At 47.9% G+C, this 25,055-nt stretch overlaps 9 protein-coding genes across 9 annotated transcripts; 3 read left to right on the top strand and 6 right to left on the bottom strand.

Moving 5' to 3' along the window:
• Positions 1–2,239: 2,239 nt before the first annotated feature.
• Positions 2,240–3,409, bottom strand: AGABI2DRAFT_118178 (hypothetical protein; the record flags this gene model as incomplete). The annotated part of the gene is made up of 1 exon (XM_006461211.1): positions 2,240–3,409. One exon carries the CDS (start codon positions 3,407–3,409, stop codon positions 2,240–2,242), a length of 1,170 nt encoding a protein of 389 aa, XP_006461274.1.
• Positions 3,410–7,072: 3,663 nt separating this feature from the next.
• Positions 7,073–7,977, top strand: AGABI2DRAFT_192800 (hypothetical protein). Its single transcript, XM_006461210.1, has 4 exons — positions 7,073–7,325; positions 7,393–7,601; positions 7,662–7,825; positions 7,881–7,977. The coding sequence occupies exons 1-4, from the start codon at positions 7,142–7,144 to the stop codon at positions 7,888–7,890; spliced, it is 567 nt and encodes a 188-aa protein (XP_006461273.1). The 5' UTR covers positions 7,073–7,141; the 3' UTR covers positions 7,891–7,977.
• Positions 7,978–9,770: 1,793 nt separating this feature from the next.
• On the bottom strand, positions 9,771–10,628 carry AGABI2DRAFT_192799 (hypothetical protein). The gene is made up of 3 exons (XM_006461209.1): positions 10,160–10,628; positions 10,040–10,101; positions 9,771–9,986 (listed from the first exon to the last, which is right to left on the bottom strand). Exons 1-3 carry the CDS (start codon positions 10,194–10,196, stop codon positions 9,792–9,794), a joined length of 294 nt encoding a protein of 97 aa, XP_006461272.1. The 5' UTR covers positions 10,197–10,628; the 3' UTR covers positions 9,771–9,791.
• Positions 10,629–12,004: 1,376 nt separating this feature from the next.
• Positions 12,005–14,720, top strand: AGABI2DRAFT_185545 (hypothetical protein; the record flags this gene model as incomplete). The annotated part of the gene is made up of 6 exons (XM_006461208.1): positions 12,005–12,239; positions 12,304–12,819; positions 13,003–13,380; positions 13,437–13,784; positions 13,835–14,271; positions 14,334–14,720. 6 exons carry the CDS (start codon positions 12,005–12,007, stop codon positions 14,718–14,720), a joined length of 2,301 nt encoding a protein of 766 aa, XP_006461271.1.
• Positions 14,721–14,866: 146 nt separating this feature from the next.
• Positions 14,867–16,154, bottom strand: AGABI2DRAFT_118174 (hypothetical protein; the record flags this gene model as incomplete). The annotated part of the gene is made up of 4 exons (XM_006461207.1): positions 14,867–15,694; positions 15,744–15,831; positions 15,892–16,038; positions 16,090–16,154. 4 exons carry the CDS (start codon positions 16,152–16,154, stop codon positions 14,867–14,869), a joined length of 1,128 nt encoding a protein of 375 aa, XP_006461270.1.
• A 2,119-nt stretch (positions 16,155–18,273) lies between these two features.
• AGABI2DRAFT_192798 (hypothetical protein) lies at positions 18,274–18,664 on the top strand (the record flags this gene model as incomplete). The annotated part of the gene is made up of 2 exons (XM_006461206.1): positions 18,274–18,573; positions 18,629–18,664. A coding segment is annotated over one exon (295 nt), but the record flags the coding sequence as incomplete, so codon positions are not given.
• A 317-nt stretch (positions 18,665–18,981) lies between these two features.
• On the bottom strand, positions 18,982–21,506 carry AGABI2DRAFT_192796 (glutaryl-CoA dehydrogenase). Its single transcript, XM_006461205.1, has 14 exons — positions 21,376–21,506; positions 21,302–21,324; positions 21,194–21,243; positions 21,115–21,139; positions 21,019–21,061; positions 20,834–20,957; positions 20,667–20,776; positions 20,588–20,613; positions 20,421–20,539; positions 20,302–20,368; positions 20,089–20,249; positions 19,728–20,036; positions 19,608–19,668; positions 18,982–19,551 (listed from the first exon to the last, which is right to left on the bottom strand). The coding sequence occupies exons 1-14, from the start codon at positions 21,458–21,460 to the stop codon at positions 19,492–19,494; spliced, it is 1,263 nt and encodes a 420-aa protein (XP_006461268.1). The 5' UTR covers positions 21,461–21,506; the 3' UTR covers positions 18,982–19,491.
• Positions 21,507–21,705: 199 nt separating this feature from the next.
• Positions 21,706–22,448, bottom strand: AGABI2DRAFT_151050 (hypothetical protein; the record flags this gene model as incomplete). Its single annotated transcript, XM_006461204.1, has 5 exons — positions 21,706–21,729; positions 21,785–21,878; positions 21,937–22,001; positions 22,060–22,183; positions 22,435–22,448. 5 exons carry the CDS (start codon positions 22,446–22,448, stop codon positions 21,706–21,708), a joined length of 321 nt encoding a protein of 106 aa, XP_006461267.1.
• A 107-nt stretch (positions 22,449–22,555) lies between these two features.
• AGABI2DRAFT_136309 (hypothetical protein) lies at positions 22,556–24,219 on the bottom strand. Its single transcript, XM_006461203.1, has 3 exons — positions 23,887–24,219; positions 23,569–23,824; positions 22,556–23,505 (listed from the first exon to the last, which is right to left on the bottom strand). Exons 1-3 carry the CDS (start codon positions 23,992–23,994, stop codon positions 22,628–22,630), a joined length of 1,242 nt encoding a protein of 413 aa, XP_006461266.1. The 5' UTR covers positions 23,995–24,219; the 3' UTR covers positions 22,556–22,627.
• Positions 24,220–25,055: the final 836 nt, after the last annotated feature.

Genomic DNA, 25,055 nt, shown 5'->3' with positions numbered 1-25,055 from the left:
CTCTTCTTCTGCTTCCTCCTCCTCCTTGCGCTTTCGTTCTTCCTCTTCGCGCTGGCGCTCTTCCTCTTCCTTGCGTATCCGTTCCTTCTCCTCCTCTTCCTTCCTCTTCTTCTCATTCTCGGCCTCTTCCAAACGTACGCGTTCTCTCTCCTCTTCCTCTTTCCGTAGCCTTTCCTTCTCTTCAACCTCTTTTCGGACCCGCTCTGCTTCCTCTTTCCGAACGCGCTCCTTCTCTTCCTCTTCTTTCCGGATGCGTTCTTTTTCTTCTTCCTCCTTTTTCTTTTTGGCCTCTTCTTCCTTCTTCTTTGTGGCTTCCTCTTCCTTCCTCTTCAACTCCTCTTGTTCCCGCTTCTTACGCGCTTCCGCCTCTTTCTCTTTTCTGACCTTGTCCTCGGCTTCAGCCTTGGCTCTCTCTTCCTCCGCTAATCGTCTTCTTTGTTGATCTTCAGTCTCCATTCTCACGCCTCGGCGGTTGGGGTTACCATTCGCAGGACTGCCTTGTCTAAATGTCCCTTGCCCGTTCGCCGGCGCATTATTTGCGGGCGACGGACTGGCACTGGTTTTAGAAGACAAGTCACCGAGGGCAACCTCCAAGCCTTCCGCCGTTTTGAATGTGACTTTTGGTCTTGGAGCAAAGGCAGAGGAATTGGCATTTAACCGAGAGGTGTTTGTAGAAGGGGTGGGAGGGGGTGAGGATATAGAGCCCATACTTGCCGACGGATGGGCAAGAGGAGGGGGAGGATGTGGGGAATGGACGGGATTGGCGGCGGCATGGGACAGTGTTGGAGTACCGGATCCGGGTTGAAGGGGTATGGGAGGATTTCGGGGAGATATGGGCATTCCAGTGTGAGGTGGCCCGTGCGGACCGCCGGGAAGGTGATGTTGAGGTTGGTACCAGGCTTGATGAGGGGGATAGCCATACGTATCGGGACTCGGATACTGTACAAAATGAATGAATAGACTTAGCAGGGACGAAAAGGCTCGACTTACATAGTAACCGGGCCATGCGACGGGCACTTGTTGACCCACTTGCATCTGAGGCGGGGGAGGCATACCTGCAGGTTGGCCATTATGTGGCATGGGAGCTAGGCGAGGGCTAGGCATTCCGGGGTTAATCTGCGAGGGAGCACCATTAGGACCACCTTGTGTGCGAGGGCCAGAGCCGTTGACAGACTGGCGCGGGGGAGGGTAGGCAGGAGAGCGGGAAGGACCTGAGCCAGCACCTGATGGTGGATGGCGATACGGGGTGAAGGAAGGGTGAGAAGATAGTTGGGAGGGCTGTGAGGGTACCGAAGACTGGGAGGGCTGTGAGGATGGGGGATGTTGTGATGAGGGTAAGCCAGTGGGACGTAAGGAAGGGGAGGATGTGTCTGATGGGGGATGGGATGAAGGGGCCGATGAGGGATTTTGGAAAAGCTTGGCGATGTCTGGTTTGCCAAGCTTGAGGGCAGCGGACGCCACTGAGACGGCAGGAGAAGAGGCAGACGAGCTGGTGCTGGAAGCTGGGACCGCCACAGACGGTCTCGCGGAAAGAGTGGATTTACCATTCACATGTGTGTCTGCATCTATTGTGCCGAAGGATTTGACGCTCTCTGACTTGATAGCGGGGGCGGCAGCGGGCGAAGAAGAAATGGGGGCGGAGACGTCGTCTATCGAACCAAATGTGACGGCAGAACCTGAGGGTTGGGCGGGGTTAGACGCTGGGCAGGTGGAAGGGAAACGACATACCTTGTTTTGCGGCGCCGGCGTTGTTTTTGTTGACGGTGACGCCATCCTTAATGGAGACACCTGAGAGGGCACTTGGGCGGCGCGAGTGGGAGTGAAAGGTGGGGGTGGATGGGGCGGGCGACTGGGAGCGAGAGGGCGCAGAGGTCGGGGGACCTTTTGACCAGGCTGACGGTCGAGCAACTGAGGGATTCCTGGCTTGTTGTGCAGTGGAAGGTCTGCTCATTCTCGGAGGACATCAGCGTCGATCGGGCGACAGCACAGGCGACTCACGAATGTGGCACGGATGAGGCGGGGGGGGTGTTTTTTTTTGTGGATGCGGTCGTCAAAAATGACCTGCCAGCAGGCGTAAAAGCAGCTGGAGAGGCGTGAATCTAGAAAGAAAAGGCGGCGGACGCTGTGAGCGATCCGGGCAGAGCTGTAGTCCTGTGCACAAGGACAACACTCGGGCTCGTCCTCTCAAAAATTCGCAGTCCCATGCTGACATAACCCGGTGTCCGGGGTACATTACTAGCTAACTATTTACAAGTCCGATCACCGCCAGCCGCTCTAGCCGGCCCCGGCCCCCCGACCGCCCCAGCAGATCCTCTACGGCCTCTCTCGGCAGCGCCCCGTGCCCGAATGCCGGGCTGTCGCGAGTGATCTCGAGGGTGAGCTCCTCGAGTGCGGGCGCCTCGACGCTCGCGAGCAGCCCGCCGAGGCCCGACACGAGGTAGGACGCAACATGCAGGCGCTTCACGCCGGTGACCCGCAGTGCCGGCGCCCGTCTACGGGACTCGCACAACGCGTACACCGTGCACCGCTCGAGATTGCGGCACCAGGCGATGATATCGAGATGACGCTGCAAACTGCTCCAGCATGCCCCCCGGTACTCCCGCAGCTGGCCCCACGGAAACGTCCCCTCGCCAAACCGACACATCGTCGGGCCTAGAATCGCCAGTGACTGCAGTCCCCGCGCACGCACACACAGCCCTTCCCCGTCCTCCCGTAGCCACGACGTCCGTATCTCCAGCGTTTGCAACTTATTGAGCTCTAAATTCAACACCTTACAGAGCATCGCGTCATCGACGTTGATTCGCAGGCGGTGGCTCTGCCTCACCATGTCCTCCAGTCTGCCCATAAGGACCCCATCAAAACTACTTCTCGCTGTCGGATCCACTTCCAGGTTGATCGCCATCTCCTTGGATCTCGAATTCCTCAACCACAGATCCATGATGCGTTTCAACCCTTCCACATACGTCACCCGCCTCCCTACCACCAGCGAAATCGACCTCCACAGCGCTGATGTCCCTTCGGCAACCTCCCTCCAATACCGGCACACTCGGCACAACAGCAGTGGTATCCTTGGCTCATGAAATCCCGCCCCGTCATCCACACACGCTTCATCCTCCTCCAAACACAACTCAAAAATCTGCATCAAAATCTCCGGTGGCAGCCGATCCATCATCGGTCTCGAATCTACCGCGCCTTGATCATGACACGGGGTAGCGTGTCGTCCTGACACTGAAACTTCATCTCTCTTTTCTCCCTCCCCGATCAACACATATTCCCCCTTGTCTGGAACAAATTCACCCTCATCTATATGCCGTCGATGGACGCGTTCCAGTCTAGCTTGCAGTTGCTCAAGTTGTCCATAGAGCAACTTGATCTGTTCTCCAGTACTCATCTCCGCAGTAGCGAGCATAGAAACTTCACCAGGTGTCCCGATCGCTCTTCCATCACATATGCACGTTTCCTATCCAAAATAAACATCACTACGCATAAGTAAAACCGGAGCAAAAACTGACCATCATCCCTTCCAAGGTCAACCTTATGGTCTATACGAAGCTGCGGGGATGGGTGGAGAGAGAGGAAGAAGAGAGGGGGGACCAGCAGATACACAAGCAACGCCGACACCAAAATCTACGTTTTTGACTTCATGGTCCCCCTTCCCCTTTTAAACACATAAAACCAATCTTACTCCGAAAAAAAAAATCACTTAGCATAAATGAATACCTGTGTTTGTATAACTCTTTCCTTTTTTTCCAAGAACGACGCCCTAACATCCAACACACATTTCTTACCTAGCGTCTCTCGGCAATCTGTCAAACACGCGATACACGAATCATCATTCCATCCGACCGGTGATTCAAGTTTTACGAATCTGACTAAGTTTTTTTATTTGTTATATCATAGATGGGACTAAATTAATGCAAGCGATCTTTAGACTAAGAAGTACGCTTCTAGTTTCCTCTTCCGAATAACAATCCATTCCACTGGCTCTCCTAATCCTCTCTCTTTTTGCTTCCAATTGCACCGCGGTTCCCGTGGAACCTCAATCGAAAAAAGCACGCGTCAAAGAGCAGAAACCCTCAAAGAACATGGATAACGCACACATGCGTAACACGAGTATTAGTCTTCAAACCCTCGATCACGATCCCTGTCAGTCATCAATCGTTATTCATCGTATTCATCCTGAAAAATCATATATATATCACGTCCGACGTTTCCCATATGGAATTTTTTTTGAAACGTACCATTTACTTACCCGTAACCGAACCGATCGATTGCTGTCTCCGTCATATCATATGTAACGTTAAGCTTTATCCTTTATTTAGTTATTGCGAGCCATGAGGCTCTCATGTTTGACATGACACTGACACTGACATGAAAAATGAAAATCCATCCCCTCCGATCATTCTCACGAAGAAAAAAAAAGATGAATGTTTTGAAGCGAATAGATTGAAACATGTCAGACGAAAGCTGCTACATGTACAGATATTTAGTAACTTGGTAGTCATAATTTTGACTAAGCTAACACTCCTGTTCCGAATGGAGAGCGAGTATTTCACATGAAGACCGTAAACTAAGCTTTTGGTCTATGACTTTTATGACATATATATGTACTAAGTAACCCAGCGAAGTTAGCTCGCTTCTGTTGACCCTAACAAAGTACTAGTTAGTAAACAGGGCTCTACATTCTTTTTTGTCATTTGAATCTAGTCCATCAAAAACCTTTTTCTAAAACGGCGTGTACCTGATGTAAACTTATTGCCAACGTAGATCATGCCCGTTCAATATAACTCCGTATAGATATATTCAGTGTAAGATATCTATCCCAATGAACTCGGCTAAGTTGTTTGAGTAATGTGATTATGTCCCGTAGCAAGACATGTCTGTCGGCTAATGATAATTACCGTGAGATAGAATATGTACATTCGATGGACGGTTGGATGTTACCAACTGTCCGTCAAAAGTTGGCAATGAATCATGATAGTTAGCAGTCCCAAAAAAAAAATCTCAAACGAATGACTTTCGAGATACTGTTGCAGTACTTCAACAGGCCTAGTCAAATACCTACATCCAGTTAGATTAGATGTGGCATAGATGTCCATCCATTAAGATATCTAACAACTGTATCATGAACAAAAGGAGCACATGGAAATGGAAATGCACTAACGTCGTCTTAGAAAATGATAGATTCATTAGCGGTTAGAACTGAGAAGGATGAGCACTTGACTGCGGTGCGCATAGAGTTGTATTCCGAAAAGCCAACCGACTCCTATCTCCACGGTTGTTCTTCAGCTAAAGCACCTCCATTTGATCACCCAGTCTCCACGGTCTGACTATACCTACTTGAACTTTCTCCAAAAGGCTCCCTGATGTAGTTGATATTAGTACCACAGTGACCCGCCTCGCCTTGTAAGTGTTTTTCTCCTTATCGCTCGTGGTTCAAAATGACGTTTGGATTCATTCTTCTTTCCGTGGTTCAGTACTGTGCCAATGGGTCGAACGGGATGGTTGGTTTTTGGGTTTTTGGGAAGCATGTCGATATATTACCGGTTGTTCAAAAATAACGTCCACCTCCCACCAACTTGAAAGATGTGTCTTATTTTGTACGGCCGAGAGTCCCAATTGTTTGCTAATTGTAGCCTGTCACCCAAACCACTTATCCGGAGAAAAGAAGGGGTTTCACTTGACATGCAGCACCGGACACTGATAACAGGCATACCAATTGTCCATTTCAATTGATGTCCTAGAATATCTATGTATCTGGTAGAACTTCAGCAGAGGTTCCCAAATTCGGAAATTTGAAAGGTCCATTAGGGTTTAAGATAGACGTACTTGCAAGTTTGGAATTTGATTTTCTCTTCGAAGCAAGATGGCTCCGCATCGTGACTGTCTGAAAAAGATTTCGATCTGCGGTTCGCGAGAAAAGACGAGCTGTTGAAAAAGACGAGTCGCCCATAGACATAGTAAGAAAAGTGTTGACCATCACTTTGTAATCTTCCAACCAACGCGGTGTCTATGATAGAGGTCACGTAGGGTGTGCGCGGCACATGAATAGAATGACAAATTATTAATCAGGGCCGACATACAATAACGATGAAATTAAGTAGGACATATCAAAAAGCCAAAAAGAGCCGACATTACTTTGTTTCTCTTCTTCTCGTCGTGACTTCTTGACAAAGATCAACGATACGACAAAATGCCGAAATCGTCGAATCGACTCGATTAACAGGGCTTGCAAGAACGAAATTCGATACTTTGGCGGCCCCACAGAGTAAATAGAAGCGAGCCAGGGTTGCGGCGACAAATGGCTGAAAAGGCAGTTGACCCGTATGTCGTTGACATATCCCTTGGAGAAGAAAAAAGCCACTAGTACTAGTCTAGTCACTGACGATAAAATTCGTAAGAAGCAGCTCCAGTGGCTGACGTTTTGCCTCAGAAGCTATGCACACATTCTGGATCGCAAATTCGATATTGGAGTTCCGAGAAGTATACATTGTTCATTGAAAACAGCATCACGAGAACGGTCATAATGATGGCGAGGATAGAATGAATCTGTGAGTCTTGTCCGTACTGGGACTCCGCGAGAATACGGCGAGCTTTTTGGTATTGTTATCGAGAGAGAATGATGGAACCTGGTTTTCATGTGATTCGGGTATTGTTATGTGGTGATACGAGTCGAAGTAAGCAATATGTTCGGGAAGTAAGCACCGGTCCTCCCCCCGATATCGGAATGCGAAAGAAGACCGCATAGAGTGAATTAAGACACGCGGTATTCTTTTTCTCGGAGTCTTTACAATGTTTTGATGCCCGTACATTCAACAGTTGGTCCAGAAGTTCAAGAGAGGAGTTTGACCGATGCGTTGATGACCAATGGCGAGACCAAGATGAATGATTGAACCCGCCAAGTAAGTATACCAAAAGTTTATCACGGTGATATATCAGTACAACTGACAGCGCCTTTCACAGCAGCATACAAAGACATGAACATGACTGGGAGACCGAAAGATGCCGACGCGTGACGAAAGTATCGGCGCTTATTTTTACACAATCAAGTTCAAACACCGGACATGTCATCAAGGATCAAAAAATTCAAGTCTCCTTGTACAACGCGGAACCAACGCCAAACAGCCGTAGGCTAGGTTCCATGAGCAACCTTTTCGCAAAACGTCCCTGCGAGATACCAATATGGGCTCCAGGCAAAGAGCCCCTTCCTCCTGGTTTTACAGAAGAAGATCGGACCGCAATGGTCCAACAGCAGCAGTACTCTAAGTATGCTTCAATGGCTATGGAGTCGTGTGCTGTCAAAACTGTAATGGCTGGGACCATGGGTGAGTCGAGTCATATCATGGCGCCCTCTTTCCTTGTTGCTGTTGTTAAATTTCGTTTGGCTTTCAGGTTTCGGCATTGGTGCATTCTTTTCGTTGATGTCCGCCTCACTTGCCTATGAGGATCCTCTACTACGGCAACAAACGCAAGCTGGAATGAACACAACACAAAAAGCTGGTCAGATATTTAAAGAAATGGGTAGAGGAATGTTGTCTAGCGGAAAAGGTTTTGGAAAAGTTGGAGCATTATTCGCGGGTATTGAATGTTGCATCGAAGGGGTACGTGTCGGAATTCTAGCTGCATATGACACTTCATTGACCATTCCATATAACGCATAGTATCGCGCTAAGAATGATATTTGGAACTCAGTATCATCAGGCTTCCTTGCCGGTGGTGTTCTTGCGCGAAATGCCGGTCCAAAAGCCGCCCTTGGTGGTGGTCTTGCCTTCGCGGCCTTCTCAGCTGCTATTGACTTATTATTCTTACGTAGAGAACCAGCAGAGTGCGTCATAACTTAGTTTCTCATCATTATGGAGATACTCATTCATTTCTCACAGCGAGGACTAATCGAGAACGCGCATCACTCCAGTTATCATCCATATGGCACTAGACTAATTTATCGCATTTGACGCTATATGACTCACTTTTTAGGTTAATTGCTGCATGTACCAATAGAGATTTTCGCCATCAACTATTCGCATAATTTTCTGTCTTCTGCGGCACCTATACCAAAGCTTCGTCTATACCGGGATTTTGACTTTCAGCACGCGGAAACTCGTACCTTTTGAACTTCTGGTCTGCACGACGTTGGCTGTCTTGTGGATTACGTGCCTATCTTTACTGCATAGTTCTCTGTGTATTAGAGGTGCTGGTTTTAATCAAGTTTCATAATAATGGCTAGTCTGATTTCGTCCCTTCATCTTATAGTACTGCTCATGAAATCGGGACATGATATAGCATGTTTTAATGTTCATGCGAAGATAGAGTGGTACAGAAAGTTACACCACAAGACGCTTGACACGAAACTACCACCGTTTGAGAAAGAAGCCTTGTAATACAAGAAGCGTTTCTATTCATAGCCACGACAAAGACAGCACGTATAACATGAGGTGCTACGTCAAAGCTCAAGCAGTGGCACACAAATAGAGTCATAGACGGTCAAAGGCTGTATGAAAACCCTCTCGTGTTGAAATAAGCGTCTGGCTGAGGTTGAGGTAGCAACACAATGGTAAGCTTGTTATATTCTTTGCACTTAGAAGTTAAGTATGAATGAAAGACCGACAGCCTAACAGTACCGCATGGCACATGTGGCGAGGTCTCGATTATGCTCCACTGTCATTCGAGTGAATTACCTGACGCTCAAATGAAATCGAGCTTTTGAAGATTTCCGAGAAGCTTTACTCGATCCTCGTGGGATGTGCAGGTTTCTTTGGGACTGTTGGGAAGCAGCTTCCCAACACAAATTATGGGACCTCGCTTTCTAGAAATTCTGAATGCGGATGGCAGGATAATCGTACACGAGGAAGGTCTGTCTTCTTTCGACAATAACATAGGGATTCCGAACGCACAAGCTCGACGAGTGTGATAGCCTCGAAGAACTAGCGGACTTCCTGGAGCGCAATTCCAATATGTTCGCGTTCCCGCCAACTTGACGCACAGCAACGCCAATGAGAACCGGCTCCCCTCCCGCGCAGTGCACTTTGGCTCAATCCCATTTTGAGGGTGGACCTTCGTCTCCCTGCTTCCCCCTCTCTCTCTCTCTGATTCGGTGGTCATACTATCTCATTTCCCTATTGACCACTCACAATTTATTCGTTTCGCTTTCCATTTCCTCCGTTCACGCATCTTCACACTCTCGAGTACACAGACTACGTATACATACTGCCCTTTTGTACACGTGTTCTGTTCCCCTTCCTTCTTCCCCTTCACAGAAACGTCACACCCTGCCGAAAATCTCTCCGGCCCTCGGGCTAGAAGACATTGGGACTCCCGGCCCCACACCTCGCCTACAGAACTTTTCTTTCTCCTTTAGTAATGATACATAAGTATACCGCGGACTATGTTCGAGCGTCGCGTAATAAATCCTGAATTCCAAAAAAGAAACAAAAAGAAACTTCAAAATAGGGACTCCCGGCTCATAACCCGACAATCTCCTTGTTGAAATTTTACCTAACTTTCCCAGTGTTGCAATGAACCGTTGGTTATGATCAATAGTGTCGTGGACCATGCTGGAGTTTCGCGTAATAAAACTCGAATTCCCACAAAGAAATGTGGCTGCGCCCGGCTATCCCTGAGTCGAGTTGGCGGCGTCGCTGGTTGCCACTCGCGGTCACCAAGCTACGACATTACATGCATTACATATGTACAAGCCGTGTTCTTAGGACCGTAATTGATGCTTCTTGATGCATGATGCTTCGTGACGACGTGTATATTCCCACACATTTCCAAGATGTTGTCGTTTCGCGCAATCAGCCAAGATCCGTGCAGGTCGTTACAATTCGAGTTGAGTTATGCTCGGTTGGATCTCGCGTCGCATGACGTGAAAGATCCCCCCAGTTACAAGTAGTTAAGTAGTATACGGAAGGGAAAAAAATGGCAGCATAATATAGGATGAAGCACAGGGTATGAGACATATTTCCAGATTGTTGAGCATACTGTATATCCTGGAGAGGAACGCGATCAGTGGTCGTTCTCACCAACGTCCAACGGAACTCACCAAAGAACATAAAATACAAAAAGACACTCCGTTTTGTATCACCCTTTCACTCGCGTGTCGTCCTAATAGTCAACGACAAGATCAGCATTGATCCGCGCTATCGATGAGCGCGATGCATACCGAACGGTCCATTTCGATCTTTGACCCTCCCAGTCATCCACAATCAACCTTGCTCTCGCGCCCGTGATACCTACAACCTGTGACCATTCAGGCCAGTCCCTCTCAGGCTCAGGCTGGAGCATCTCTTCACCCAACTTGACTGGGGGGAGCCCAAGCCTGTTGCCCGCAGCACTCGCAGATGTGAACAAGTGTTGGTCTTTGGTTGTGTGCTTGGCCTTGCCGTTGGCTTTAGCGGAGGAAGTCATGATTTGGTTGGGCGCGGAAGGAGGGGATGAAAGGAAGGTATAAGTAGGATAGCTTGAGAAAACTAATTGGGCTTCAAAGAGTCACAAGCTGCTCCTTAAGAGGACGCGAGGAAGAGCCGGATGCTGTAAGTTGCTGTAACGTGTAACTTGAAGAGGATGTGAAGATATGCCTCGAAAGGCCAAAGTGTCAGAAAGAGGAAATATTATGATGGCCGAGAAAATGGGATGAAGGAGAACAAGTTGGAGGATTGCATTCCTACATGCCAAAATCTCCTTATACGTTTGTATTAGCGCTGGATTACAGAATCCGGCAAACGAGGAGACAGCATCTGTCTATTCTGACCTCATAGTCGTGACCCTGTGCGACCACGAGGCGCATGAAGGTGCGGGGTGCTCTACGTTATTTAAGTCTTTGTTTCGCGATAGCTGCGTTTCTCAATTGCACAGCTGACCGTCACATTCTGTTTTGTTTTGATGACTATATATAACGCCTGCCGCTTGTATATATATCTCGAGTGGTATTCGTTTCTAAATCCAGCTTCGGCAGGCTTCACCTGTCGAACGCCTCGCCTTCCACCAGGAAATCAGGGGTTGTATGGCATGCATGATATAACTGATATAACGGGGTAGGTATAACGTTAAGACATTCAAGCCAGTGTCTGGGTGACGCCGACTACCTCCATTAGCACATATTTGAGAAAAATGGAGGAATGAAAGCAGAATGAAAGGAAGTAACGCTAGTGGATGGTGGACAAATGTATTTCCCAGGCTTCTTTGTTTTGTTTTCTTGTTTTTGTTTATGAATCTGAGTTTGTTACGCGAAGCTCGAAACCGATGCGCGGTGCACTATAGTGTGTAAAAATAAATATGCTAGCTACAATTGTCTTTGAGAGGTGAGACTAGGGCCCAGGGATCAACCTATGTCATCCAACCCTAGGGTCGGAGATATCTTCGGCGGTACATAGGTACTGTGTTCTGATTGCGTTGAGAAAGGCAAGGGTGTTCCAAGGGTGTTCCAAGAGGCTTCTCATTCCTGATAACACGGAACTATTCAGCATGTACCTCCCAGACCTGACCGCCAAACGCGGGTTGCAATATAAGCCAGACAACGAGCATCTAGAAGTCACGGACATGTGCTCTAAGAATTCGGCATTTGCTCCTCGTTAGGCGGATGCAGTATGTACTTAAGGCTAAAAAATGACTCGGGCTGAATGCTGCACAATCCTGGTTCCTTACATCCCCGGTTGCGTGATTAAATATGCAGAATCACAAGCCGATGACAACCCGACGACAACCCGACAAGCTCCGACAATGTGATCCATGTCTATTCTTATACAGAGGCGGTGCAATGGAAGGAACTCATCGCGCTCGTTATAACCGGCGGGAAAAAACATATTGCCTGAGGGCAAGGGGTCGGAGCGTGCGGTCCGCGTATGTGGAAAGCCGACGACAATTTGTTCACCGTGAGAAGAACATTTGGGAGAGATAATAGACAAGCCGGCGGAAGTCCAGGTCAATTGTCTTCATATAGCCCCCAAGGTCCCCTGGGCCACAGGCCATTCGCCCAGCAACAGCAGTATTCCGCAGCTAGCTGAATCCAATGAGTGATTCATTGGACAAGGACTTGGCGCCCAAAGGAAAGAACTCGCTGACAATCCGCCTCACCGAAGCTGCAGTCTTTTTGCGTTCTGACGGTACTATCCACGACCATGCACACCCCGGCAACAGAAGTTCGGTCCTCCGTGGTCTCTTGATTCTCAACATTGCAAAGCCTACTAGAATCTCGGGCATAGACATTGAGCTTATAGGGAAGAGCGAAATATCCATTCCGGAAGGTTGACAAACATCTCATTTTGCATCATCTTACAAAGGCTAATGATATTCATCTATCCGATCCAGGGGCTGCGTCAGTTGTAACGGAACAGCATTCCTTTTACCGTGCTTCTACAACCTACTTCAAAGCCGGAAAAATCCATTCTCGAAGGCCGGCTTCAGTTGGGCCTGGATTACCTGGTACTCCAGATCATGACCATGACGACTCTTGGGAGGAACTGCACTCTAGCCTTCGTCAACATTCATCCAATGCCGACCACGAGAGCGAAGGAAATCATATCTCGAGTAACAGCCCCTCGAATTATCGGCGTCGAGCTCGCAATGCTAGCGTGGATACATCTCACCACCAATCCCAGCCTATCTCACATTTCGAGGAACAGCTTCCCCATGTCCCTCCTTATTCACCTCCGTACTCTCCTCTTTATACACTTTCTCCTTCGTACTCTTCATCCAGCCAAGTTCCTTCCCCAGTACCAACTCCCTACTCTTTGACGCGGAATCCAAGCCCTGCTCAAAGTTCGGATGATTTCCGTACGACCCTCAGCAGGAACTCAGATAGCTTTCACGGCCGTAATCTTTCGAGTAAGCTCTAGGGGCACAACCCTCAGCCCCTTTAACTGATTCAATCGTTATCAGATAGTACCACAAACATTTCTTCCCGAACATCGTCTTTCCCTTCTTTCCGCTTTGCTCACCCTCTTTCGCGGCAGCCGAGTACGGACGGCGTTTCCGAAACAAATCGCCGACACATTGAATCGACTCAAGGTACTCATCATGGGAGTCATACCCCTCGAACAGGATCTCCACATCCAGATGATCATGAAATTCGCGGAAGGCGAAAGCATCACAGCCGATTCACGTTGTCATCCGTCTCCCATGTGATTAGAGACGCCATGCCAATCCTCACGCGTTCTAGGGAAAGTTCGAGAGATCGCGGTCATGGATTCGGAGCAAGGGGCCGTACACTGGAGATGAGCACTCGGGAACACTTTGCAAATTCAAACTCCCAACCTACCGAATTAGACAACACAAGGGCAAAAACGAAACATCACAAGGAGCATCTGCTCAATAAGGTCGGAGAAATGCTGAGACTTGATGCCGAGCACAAGACGGAAGATAGGGACTGGAAAGAATTCAAGAAAGGTCAGCTTCAAAATCCTCAGAGTTTTCTTCTTCCAAATTACTGATATTAAATCAAGGTGTCTACACATACCCCATATCATTTCAAATACCAGCGGACGCTCCCCCATCGATGCACTGTGATTATGGCTTTGTTAGTTGGCGTCTACAGGCCCACGTACATCGACCAGGCGCATTTCGAACGAAGTATACCGCCGGACATGACGTTGTTGTGATCGCTTATCCAACGGAGGATGATACTGAGGAAAACGAGAATATTACTATTGAACGTCACTGGGATCAACAACTGCAATATCTTATTTCTGTTGCTGGCAGAAGCTTCGCTATCGGCGGATCGATGCCAATAACTTTTACCATGCTGCCTCTGACAAAAGCCAAGGTGTATCGAATCAATGTATTTCTGGAGGGTAAGCGCTCCACACTTGATTACAGGTGCAGAATACTTCTCTTAGCGCAGAGCACGTCGAATATCTCAACAATATGCGCAAGGCCGTATTCGCCTCTCCCGTTAGGCGCTTTGAGCTTCTAGGTCTTCGTGGGCCGGTTAAGTCAGCAATGCCCATACTTCCTCTCGAATCCGACGAATCAGAAGCATTCCGAAACTCGCCCATTTACTCTCGTCTTTCTTCTCAACTGAAGAGCGAGGATGATATTTCTCAGATGGCATCAAATTTGATGGGGCCGGGACCGTGGACTTTCGCCTTGGATCTGAAGCTCCCCCAATCATGCAAAACGCTGAGACCAACGAATAAGAATAAACTGGCGAATATGGTAGTCACTCATTCATTGAAGATCGTCATGAGAATGCAAAGGGGAGATGATACCGTTCTCGATAGTTATGGAAGAAGAAAGCTTTTCGATGTCGTCGTACGAGCGCCAGTACACATACTTTCGGTGAGTTCTACGGGGTCTCTCCAGAGTAATTAATTGCTAATACATCATACTCTACGTCTCAGTGTCGCTGCAATCCCGAGTGGACGTCTCTTCCCCGATACTCTGAAGGACTTAACCCTGTCGAACCCGTCGGCCTCAACTGTCCTTGCCGCACTCGCGTTCTCAGTCAACCTGACCACATTCATAATCACCGCCAAACAGGTCTTTCACGTGTATCCTCTCGTGAATCCATAGATTCCCATGTATCCGCTACGGATGATCAACCGGTGAACCCTGCGCTGATGGCCTCCTTGAGGAGACACACTCAAAATCAACATGACCTAATGATTGCAAATACTTTGTTCGAGAGGCTAGTTTCGGGTCAGCAGACAGAATCGGGAGAGACACCACCTTCATACGAGGCTGCTTCGACAGAAATGACGACACTACCAGGGGTGGGCATTGCTTAAGCATGCCGATTCCTGATGATTAGATTATGGTTTAAAAAAGAATTTTTATTACAGGGATAATATTGGGTTTAACAAGCTAGAAGTTATTGGTTCGGACTCGCTACGTTACTTCATAATATTCATAGATCACATCACATCATCACCGTTTATTTCCTCATTCCGCATTTGTTTAAAAACGAATAAATTCGATCACACTGGCATCCAGTTATCGACGGAAACCGCAAGGAAAGATACGAAGACTCACCATAAACATTCAATACACCGATCGTTGGGTAGCGGTACTTAGCTCTTGGTTCTTGCTCGAAAGTGGCATAAGGATCTTTCGAGTGTAATTTGAGTTGGTGCTGCGAAGATTTCCTGACGACTTTCTTCGAGGTTGACTGGACATTGTCTTTCATCTCATGACGGTGTGGCTTCGGCGAAGGATGTACAGTTCCCTCAAAACCAACCCGTTGCGTACGGTGAGGTCGGCCAGAATGTCTTTCTGCAGGGCTGGTCCTCTCAGCCGACAATTTCTTGGTTTGGTCCCCTTCCCTTTGTCCATGCCGCTGTGAGGTCGGATACTCCAGGTCTCTAGGGCGATGGGAACGGTGGTCATGAATTTTGATTTCTACTCGAAATCCTGAATCTCGTTCCAATTGCGGCTGTACTTCAGAACGGTCATGATGAGAACGACGGTCAGGTTTATACCCCGGTCGAAGTTGAGGCGGGTGGTTCTCTCTAGAACGAGACTTGGGCTCGATGAATACTGGTTTCTGAGTCCGTCGGATTTCTGGTGTTCGACGGGGCACAGATACCTCTTGTCGATGACGTTCCTGGTCATCCCGTTCGTTCCGTCGTGTTGGAAACCTGGGGAACGGTTCTGGCCCTGATATCCCAGTCAATTCGCCGTGGAGGTTGAGCACTGCAGTCCTTCCATTCCGTGCCCCGGAATGAATAAGAGGAGGAGGACTTCGCTTATCACGATGATTCTTCTGCGGCAGATTGTAAGGTCGTTGCCTAAGGCTGTGGAAATAAACCAACCTGGTATATAGTATCGAAGTCTTCCATTAACGCTTTCCTTCGGGATTTGTGGACGTCAAAGTCTTGTAATCTTACCATAGAAACATTCCTACTTGTTCCAATCGCCACATAAGTTTTGTAACAATACCCATGTTCCCTCCGACATTACCTTTTGCTAGCGTTGCCACCCATCAGAGTAAATCCGAGTGTTGTATACTCGACAATGGCTGAAGTTGCGAGGAGCCAAAATCGCACTAAAGAAGGGACGGTTGCCGGGGTGTTGTACCTCTTGGTACTTCTTTCATTGTCCTTCAGGCTTTAAGTATCAGGTCAATTCGCCACAACTAAATATAATTCGGAAAGTTACCCTCTAGTATTCCATGGCCTGGTGTATGGCACACCGTGTACCATGTCCAGAGTCATGAACAGCATCGTGGTTAGTTCTGGGATTGCCTCCCATGCTACGCCCACAAGACCCAAGTACTACCATATAACCTCCACTAAATATAGTTCGGAAAGACGGAAATGTGTCCTCTAATTCAGCTGCAATATGCCGTGAATCAGTGTGCACAGATACGTGCAATAATTAACACGGCTTGAGCGATAAATAGCAACGTGGTGGTTTGGGGTAGCCGTTTCGTTCCTGAAGACCATAACGATACGTAGCTGCGCCCACAAGATCTGGCAGGCCACCTCACGATTTAGAAGCTCGCCGACGTTTCGCGTGGAAGAGAATTAACATCCGAATCAAGAAGGTGATCGTGCTTTTTTCCCAATAAAGTCGTGCAGATAAATGCTTCGTGGTTGCATTGTTCTATCCCATCACGGCAAAATCCAGATGTATGTAGTGGTGGCAGTGATATTTATAAAGTGAGATCGATATCAAATATATCAAACATCTGTCTGCGCCGACTTTAATTCTCCCTAACCGGTAAAATGGCACTATCAATCACTATCAATCGGGGATTCTCACTCCGCGCGCACTGAGTTTCCCCAAAACTTGGCGTAAACGATGAAGTCGGACCTTGACTTGAGGTGCAGGGCCCACAACGCAGTGAGTTCTGTTCAGTATCATTAATTTAGATGAGAGTTCTCCTTCCGCGTCGGGGACCACACGGTCCATACCCCGAAACGTTGCCTGGAAGGCGAAGTGTGATTTTTGACAGTCAAATTCCGCAACAATCTTTCGAACTGATCCTTCCTCGCCTCACTCGCCAGAACTCTTTTGAGCTTCACTTGCAGCATTTGACTACCTGGGATATCCAATTCCGATCACAGCTTTTGTGTTCAGCGTCAAACAATAAGAGAGGTCTCAGTGGCAGCTCAACAGCATTCAAAATGATTTCCCATGTCCACAGCCCATAAACCACTTCATCTTTCTCTCTCCTCCTTACATTTTACCACTACTCGTGTCAAGTCCAATATGTCACTTTCTCATAATTGCGGATCGACCAGGCGCCAGCTACCTCCAACTCCCTCTTGTCAATGCGCCACCCTCTTATCATACAAACCCCGACCGCAACCAGTATTTCGACCCGAAGCACCGAAGGAAAGTCTGAAAGAAATGTTTGACGACATTTTTCGGATTGGGACTGCATACTTGATACGTTCTGGTGAATGGATCCCTCCAGCGGAGATGGCATATTTTGAATGCTTGAACGAGCTTGACGTTCCGGAATGTATATCCCCACCCCAACTCGACCAGGATCAACCCTTTGGTCCATTCGTTGAACCGCGGGATGGCCATAAGAACGCTGAGGCATCATGCCCTCAGACGTCGCTAGATGGTGTCGTCAAATGCGACGTTACGCAGCAGCCAGACCAGCTTCAGACGGAAGAACCTGCATCGCCCGAGCCTCAGAACACTGACCACCATCACGACATCAAGTTGGCGTCTCAACCCAATATCGAGCAAGGCGTCACTCCTCTGACTGTGGAAAGTGCCTGCACTACAGTCCCAGAGGTACACAATCCGATTGTGCGTTGTATTACCAAAGATGAATTGGGTGCCATGGGATGGAAAGATCTATTCAAGTTGGCTCGCGTGAGTGATCATCTCATTCAATCTCCTCGCGAATCTGATCAACTGACAACAAAACAGGCTCGAGGTGTTGCGCATGGACCTATGATGAAGAGCAGACAGGAACTCGTGAAAAAAATGGTAGAAAAGTTTGGAGTCGAGATACCTATTTATGAAAACGACAAGCTGCCAAAGGAGTTCCCGTCAAAGCACAGCTGTGAGTATTTTTAATCCATCTACGACTTGAAACTCGCTGATATCAGCTATGTTTAGCTTGTAGATGGGTGTGTCGTCACCAGGGGAGATATCGTCGCCAAAGACCTGTGTTCCAGAGATACTAATAGATCTATGACTTGTAAAGTAATTGATGATAACAGTGGTTCCGGGCCGGGCTTATTTGGATGTGTTGGTTGTATGACCTGCAGGCCTACCTACCCGCCGCGTGCTTCAAACAAACCCAGGTTTTGATCAACAGTCGGGCGGCTTATCCTGATATTCACATTCCGCTGAACTTCCGACAATTATTTCAGTACCTCCAAGTTCAATACCCACCACTTGGTATCATCTGAGCTACTCGTCCGCTTTCTCTCTGCCTCTCCTTATATGCCTCCTAAACGGACTGTTCGTCAATTCAAGGAAGACGTTAGGACAGCCACTCACCCTTACAAACTTCGATCTTGTGGAAACAAATCCAGGCTCGACACCATCTCTCAGGATCGACCAGCCGAGAAAATCAAGCATCACAAAGCTTTACGAGAACAAGCCGTACAGATCATTGATAAAAAGGAGTTGGGGAAATTCCCCGTGGAACAACTTCGGCGCCTAGCAGCTGTACGTCTGATGAATTAAATTTATGATCAAATAATCATTTATATCTTTTCGACAGATTAAGAAGATCCATGGACGACGGAAACAGAGCATTATGCGTTCCTTTAGACGCGTCTATGGTGAAAGCGTGCCTTTATACCCGAGTGAGGGTCGAGTGGAGATGAGAGAATATTCGAGGGAGGAATATCAGATCGGATTGAAGAAAGTGATTAGAGTGGACACATGCCATGAGGTGATATTGAAGATGGAAGAAATCGAAGATATGTCGGTTCTGAGCGAACCACCCGAGCTGAGGAGGAGTTGCAGACTCAGACAAAAGGCACAACTTGTGCGGAACACGACCGTCCTCAAATCTCCACGTGAGTGTTTTTACAAGAACGCGTTTTTGACCAGTGTTAAAGATTACTGTAGGAAAAACCTGTCGAAAACGAGGCTAGATCACCTCAGATGCCCGAAATTCACTGTGTACTTGCGGTCGTGAGTGGCACAAGCCTTGAGCACCGAGTTGTTCCATGCCATCATCCAACGCCAACCCTCATGCGCATCCACAACATCCATCATTACCAACCTCCCACAGCATGATGCATTCAACCATCCATCTGTACCATGTATTTGGACATCCCCGCACTTGTTGCACCACTCGTCTGGTCAACCCTGTCCTGTATTGTCCGAGGGCGATACGGCAACGAGATCCAGCCCCAGGACTTACAATTCCAGCTTCTGAAAGGCTGCCCGTTTATTCTGCCCCACGATAGATAGCACCACCTGCTTATTTATTGTACAGTTCACTCTGTATCTAAAGGATACTTCTCTAGTCCGTTTATTCATTTGGCTCCCCACGCTTTCAAAGTTTGCCAATAGTAGCAATGATCGAGTCAAACCACTGCCGTGCATTTCGTGAATTGATCGATGGGTGATGGACTAGTTGGCGAATGCGGGTATATCGGTTATAGCTTTCCCCAGAACAAGGGCGTGAATGTCCTAAAGTCAAGATATCAGCATTTCTGTCTTGCTGGCATGGCCTGTAAATGGCCTACATTTGTACCCTCATAGGTATTCGTTACTTGCAAGTTGGCAGCATGCCTTCCAACATGGTACCTGATTAGGTCCAAGCATTAGTTTTCTTCTGATATCACAACGAGGGGCGATCAACTTACTCATCGGCACAAGCATTGCCACCGAAAACATCCAACAAAGCTCGACTCTGCTGCAACGCCTTACCACAATTATTCCTCTTGATCAAATTGATCATCTCCGGCGCCAGCTTTCCTTCACCCTTCAACTTACCCACTTGCAAACTTGCTTGCAAGCCAAGCGCAATCTCGGTTTGAGCATCCGCAAGCTTTTTCTGGATCAATTGGAAAGAAGCAATGGGGCGACCGAATTGTTTGCGTTGAAGAGCATAGTCGCGAGTGCGGTCAAGACAATCTTCGAGTGCGCCCATAACACCCCAGGAGATACCGTAACTTGAGAAAATGAGCCACGCTGACCTTGTTGGGGCGATGGGAAATGACCTACCGAGCAGAGTTGAGGCATGCGAAGGCAGATCCTAGACCTTTAGAACCAGGAAGAAGCGAGTCCTGGCCTACTCTCACGTTGTCCATGAATACAGAGCCGGTGAGAGATACACGGAGAGCGATTTTGTTTTTGATAGGAGGTGCTGTAAGACCCTTGGCTCCCTGTCAAAGCGTTCATGAGTAACGGTATTGTCGACAAGTTCTTTCTTATAACCTTTTCCAGAAGAAAGCCACGAATGCGGTTATCCCACTTGCATTTAGCCCAGATAACAAACACGTCGCTACATTAGAATCAATAATTATGTCACGACGGAGGGGAGAATAGAGACAAACGCGACAGGTGAGTTGGAAATCCAAGTTTTGCTACCATTGACGATAAAACCACCATCGACTTCTTCAGCGGTCGTCTCCATGCCCCCCGGATCGGATCCATGGTCAGGTTCGGTCAAGCCCTAAAGGTCCATTCAATACTCGGTGCTAGTTCAGTGCAATAGACATACAAATGCTCCAATGATCTCTCCTTTTGCTGTATATTATGGTTCGCAAGCGAGGTCATAGATTAGACAAAGAGAAACATACCCAAGCGAGGCAGATACTTTTCCTTCTGAGCCTCTGAACCGAATTCATGAATGGGATGCATCACAAGTGAAGACTGTACGGAAGACGTTGAACGATATCCAGAATCAACTCTAAGTTTTTGATCAACATGTCTGTAAATATGCTCTGGTAGGAGGAGAGAAACATACCGCTCAAACTCGCGTGCAATAAGACCATACGCGACATCGCTCACACCAGCACACCCATAACCCTTGATAGTAGGCCCCAATAACCCGACCTGGCCCATCTCTGGGATAAGAGTATGGTCAAATTCTATTAGTATTACCTGGTCAGAAACGAACGCGACACGCGAAAGAAATACAAGGAACGGCACCTTCGGTCCTCCATTGGTGCAGTACTCGAGGCATAAGTTTCTCCTACCAAATGAATGAGGTCGCAGATTTGATTGCCGTTATAAGCGAGAACATACCTGGCAGTATTCATGGGCAGTATCACTAAGAGAGAAGTCGGTCAACGCATCTTCTAGGACGCACAGGATATGCACGTACCGAATGGCAATCTCCTCCGCCGTCAATTGAGATTCGAGGTTCAGCGGATCCTATAACCGAATGACTTAGAAATGTGTTCGAAAAGGTTCTCATAGGATCAATGCTCACTTCCCAGTTGAATTTGGCAAACTCTGGGGTAGAAGGTCAGACAAGGAAAGAATCTCGAACGACGTCATACATACGACTGGCTGCCCTCCGCCCATTGACAACTGGCGACGCCAGCGCCGCACGGATTATTCGTGGAGTTTGGTTCGCAAGAGACAACATCAGGCGTGGTAGTCAAGAGGAGCTAGTTGAACTGATATATATGCGGACGGGACTCGGAGCATGGGACATTTCCGGCTACCGTAATGCACCGGTCTCGGACCTTCACAGGCAGCCCATCTCCCTGAAATCAACACATCTCATAGAATTTTTAGATATCATAGGGGCGACGCATGCAAACATGTCATATTGCATCATACAGTACGAAGTGGGAGAAGAGGGCATGTGTGTATTGCGTATAGAAGAATTTAAATGTTCGAGGGATAAAGCATCTGTCACAAACTTGATTACTTTCTCAATTACTATTCCCGACGCTGTAAAACTCACCACTCGGACACTGGCACCGAATGCACGGGGAGGAAGGTTGGAGCGGAACTTTGACTTGACGACGCCTGATGAGCCGTGTGGTCGGGTAATTCGTCTGCATGCCGCGTCCCGTCAGCCTAGATATCCCAATTTTCAAAGTATCCCAAACCCACCCCCAGATAACACGGACTTTTGAGCCCTGGATCTCCCGCTTGGCCTTGTAGACGTATGCGATGCGCTAGCGGTATATCAGCCTTCGTTAGTTTGGTGATACTTAGACGTTCTGCTTCACGAACCTTTCCAAGGTAGAATTGAGCGTCTTCTTTTGTTGCAACGCCCTCGATTTGTATCAGCGAAGTGTTAGGCCTCGAGTTACGTTTGGCCCGCTTGTGTCCCAGAACACGGCCTTTGCTGTACAATCTGAAATATAAAAGATGATCTCGTATCAGTCATCCATGGTCCATGTGTAGGGGGAAATGACACAGTGCGGCATAGGAACAATTGGGCAGCAAGACGCGAGCAAGGGTGAACACAGATCGTAGATATTCCAGCGAGTTGAATTTCAAGGCAAAGCACCAGCATCATCCACCTTGTTTCGATCCCATCCAGCTCGCCCGTGTCCCGTACACTCCATCGCACATCCGTTCAGACATTGAAAGGTCATATCTCACCTAGTAGAACCCATTTTTTGTCTTGAAGAGTGCCGGCGCCGTTCAGAGTCTTGAGGGGGTACTTGGCGTGTCCAAATTCCTCGGCGGAGGCCCCGCCTGCTTAGAACCAAACAAATCCAAATAGTTTAGCCCCTATCCACATTATATTATTACTTGTTCATAAGTACTTAAATTGTTGTATATCTCCTACCCACTACGACGCTTTGAATATACTCTGTATTTTATGGAAGAGCTTCCCAAAATGTGTTTTAGGCTCGGCGGGTTGTTTGTTCCCGAGCTTTTTCACTGGCTTCACCTTCTTGGTTCCCTTTTTGGACTTGGTTTTTGGACCTTTCAAGTTCGGCGGGTTCTCCGTAGACCTCGACCTCACCATTTCTCCAAGCTTTTTCGCCTCCAGTAATTGTGCCTCCCGTGCTCTTTGAATCTCGCGTTTCAATTGTTTCGCCTGCTGCTCTTGAATACTGACTTCAGATGTTACTGTGGGAGAGTCAGATTGTGGGGGTGGATCAGAGAGCGTGGTAAGTGGAGGCTCTTGCTCGCGTTGAGGATCGTGAGATTGGGAAATCGAGTCGGGGGACATCGAGGGAGCCGAGCCTGACTGTGGAGTGCCTGTCATCATGTCAGGCCCTCGTATCCCCTCAACCTTAGTCCCCGTTAAATCAATATCCTCCATATCCAAGATCTCTTTGATGACATCGCGTTCAGGATTGGGTTTTGAAACGTCAGAGGCCGACCACTCATCAAGCATAGACGGAAGGTCCTCTATTATCCCATCCTTCTCGTCTAAACTTGACTCTGACGCCTTTTCCTGACCTTCGTCCAAAATCGGTTCTTCGGGGTACACCTCGTACGGGTTTCGTACGTTCAGATATCTCGCCCAATCTCTCAGTACTGCCCGCATATGAACGTGGTCCAGGGTTTCTTCGGTGAGTTCTTTGTTGGTAATGGGGCGCGTTGAGTCAATAGGCTTCATTGGATAGAATCCACCCCATTCCAGCATTTCATAGCCCGTAAGAGATGCTTTCGAGGGATACACGCGTGGGTAAGGAGACCTTCTAGAGGTGGCAGTAGCTGTGAAGGAGAGAACATTATATACAATCAAGTGTGACGAACGATAATATAGCACGGACATACCTGCACGGTTTACACGAAAGTCGATCGACCGTTCCTGCGAGGACATTTCACTGACTTGGTCAGCCGTGAGGAACTCCGGATCCTCAGTCATGAGAGACTGTATCTCATCTAAGCCAACACCACCGGGTCGCCTAGCCTCAAATTTAGGCGCACGCAGGTGTATCGTTTCTGTACCCTCTGGTACACGTTCAAGCGACTCGACGTCCCGGAAATTAATGCGAACATAAGTCTGGTACAGATTTGGATAGTTGAAATCCTATAAACTCGACTTTTAATGCCATGTAAACCAGTGAAGAATCAAAATCCAGCCTGACATACTTTTTGAAAAATGAAACTCTCTACAGGTCCATACTTTTGTTCAACGGCGCGTATGAGGGCCAAAGCCTCGACAGGTCCTTTCAAAAGGTCCCACGTCCTCACTTTCATGCATTTGTTTTCCGTCAGAATTATGGGGCGCTCATCTCGGGCGACGGCCTTGTAATGATGACTTTTTAATGTTGACCTCGGTGAACTAGAGGAAAACGAAGCTGAAGCGTGCAGGGCAGGGCAGGGACGTGCTGTTTGCCCGACAAAAAAGTGGGTTGTCCTCGCAGAGGGCCTGCGAATGGCCAAGCCTAGCATATACGGGCGTATGATGGGTATATGGTAGTGGTACGGATTGAGAATGGCTACAACGACCGGCTTGTGCCGTTATAGGGTTAGGGTTCCGCCCCTGCCATCAATTCGCGTTTCTGCACTGAGAGCTCTCTACTAACACACAAGATAGCGTATCAATATAGGTTTTCTCCACTTATAATGAGGAATATATCTGTGAGATATAAGGTCGTACGACAGCAACTTCCAGATTATTATTTTTCCGGAGAATGTGACGCCGCACAACGAACTTGCTCTTGGAGTCCATGAAAAAATATGCAGACACAAGTATTGGGCAGTTCTCGCAGTGGAGACTCTACCTGCAAACAACCTCTGGATTCGCACAATAGTACATTATTGTGAGGTTGAGTCCGAGGACAGGACTAAGTACATAAAAATGGGTTGGGGTTCGCAAAATGTGCGAAAGGTGATACAACGTGTGTTCAGCTTGTGGATGCGAGAAGCGCGAGAGAGCGAAATGCCACGGTGACTTGACGAAACTACGGGAGATTGATGACTTGCGTGAAACTGTGGCCATCCCCGTTTCGGCATAATATTTCAAATTTAAGGCGAAGAGCGGTAAAAAAAGTGAACACCAGGACGTCTCGCCCCGGAAAATCGGATTCAGCCACAAAGTATTGAGTTTGATGTGTGACAATTCAGGTTACAATGACCAGCCCCTGCCTTCAATGTTACCACAGAATGAACTATGGCGTCCAGACTCCAGAGATTTTTCCATTAATCAAATAGACATAGGATCGGGAAATTTCATGTAAAAATTGTGACGGAGGTCAATGATAGAATGCATCTGGTAGTTTGAAGCTCAGTAAAGGCAAACCTAAGAAGAGTTTCGG

Source organism: Agaricus bisporus (genome assembly GCF_000300575.1).
Source record: "Agaricus bisporus var. bisporus H97 unplaced genomic scaffold AGABI2scaffold_5, whole genome shotgun sequence".
Taxonomy (NCBI): Eukaryota; Fungi; Basidiomycota; class Agaricomycetes; order Agaricales; family Agaricaceae; genus Agaricus; species Agaricus bisporus.
This window is presented reverse-complemented; position numbering and strand designations above follow the sequence as displayed.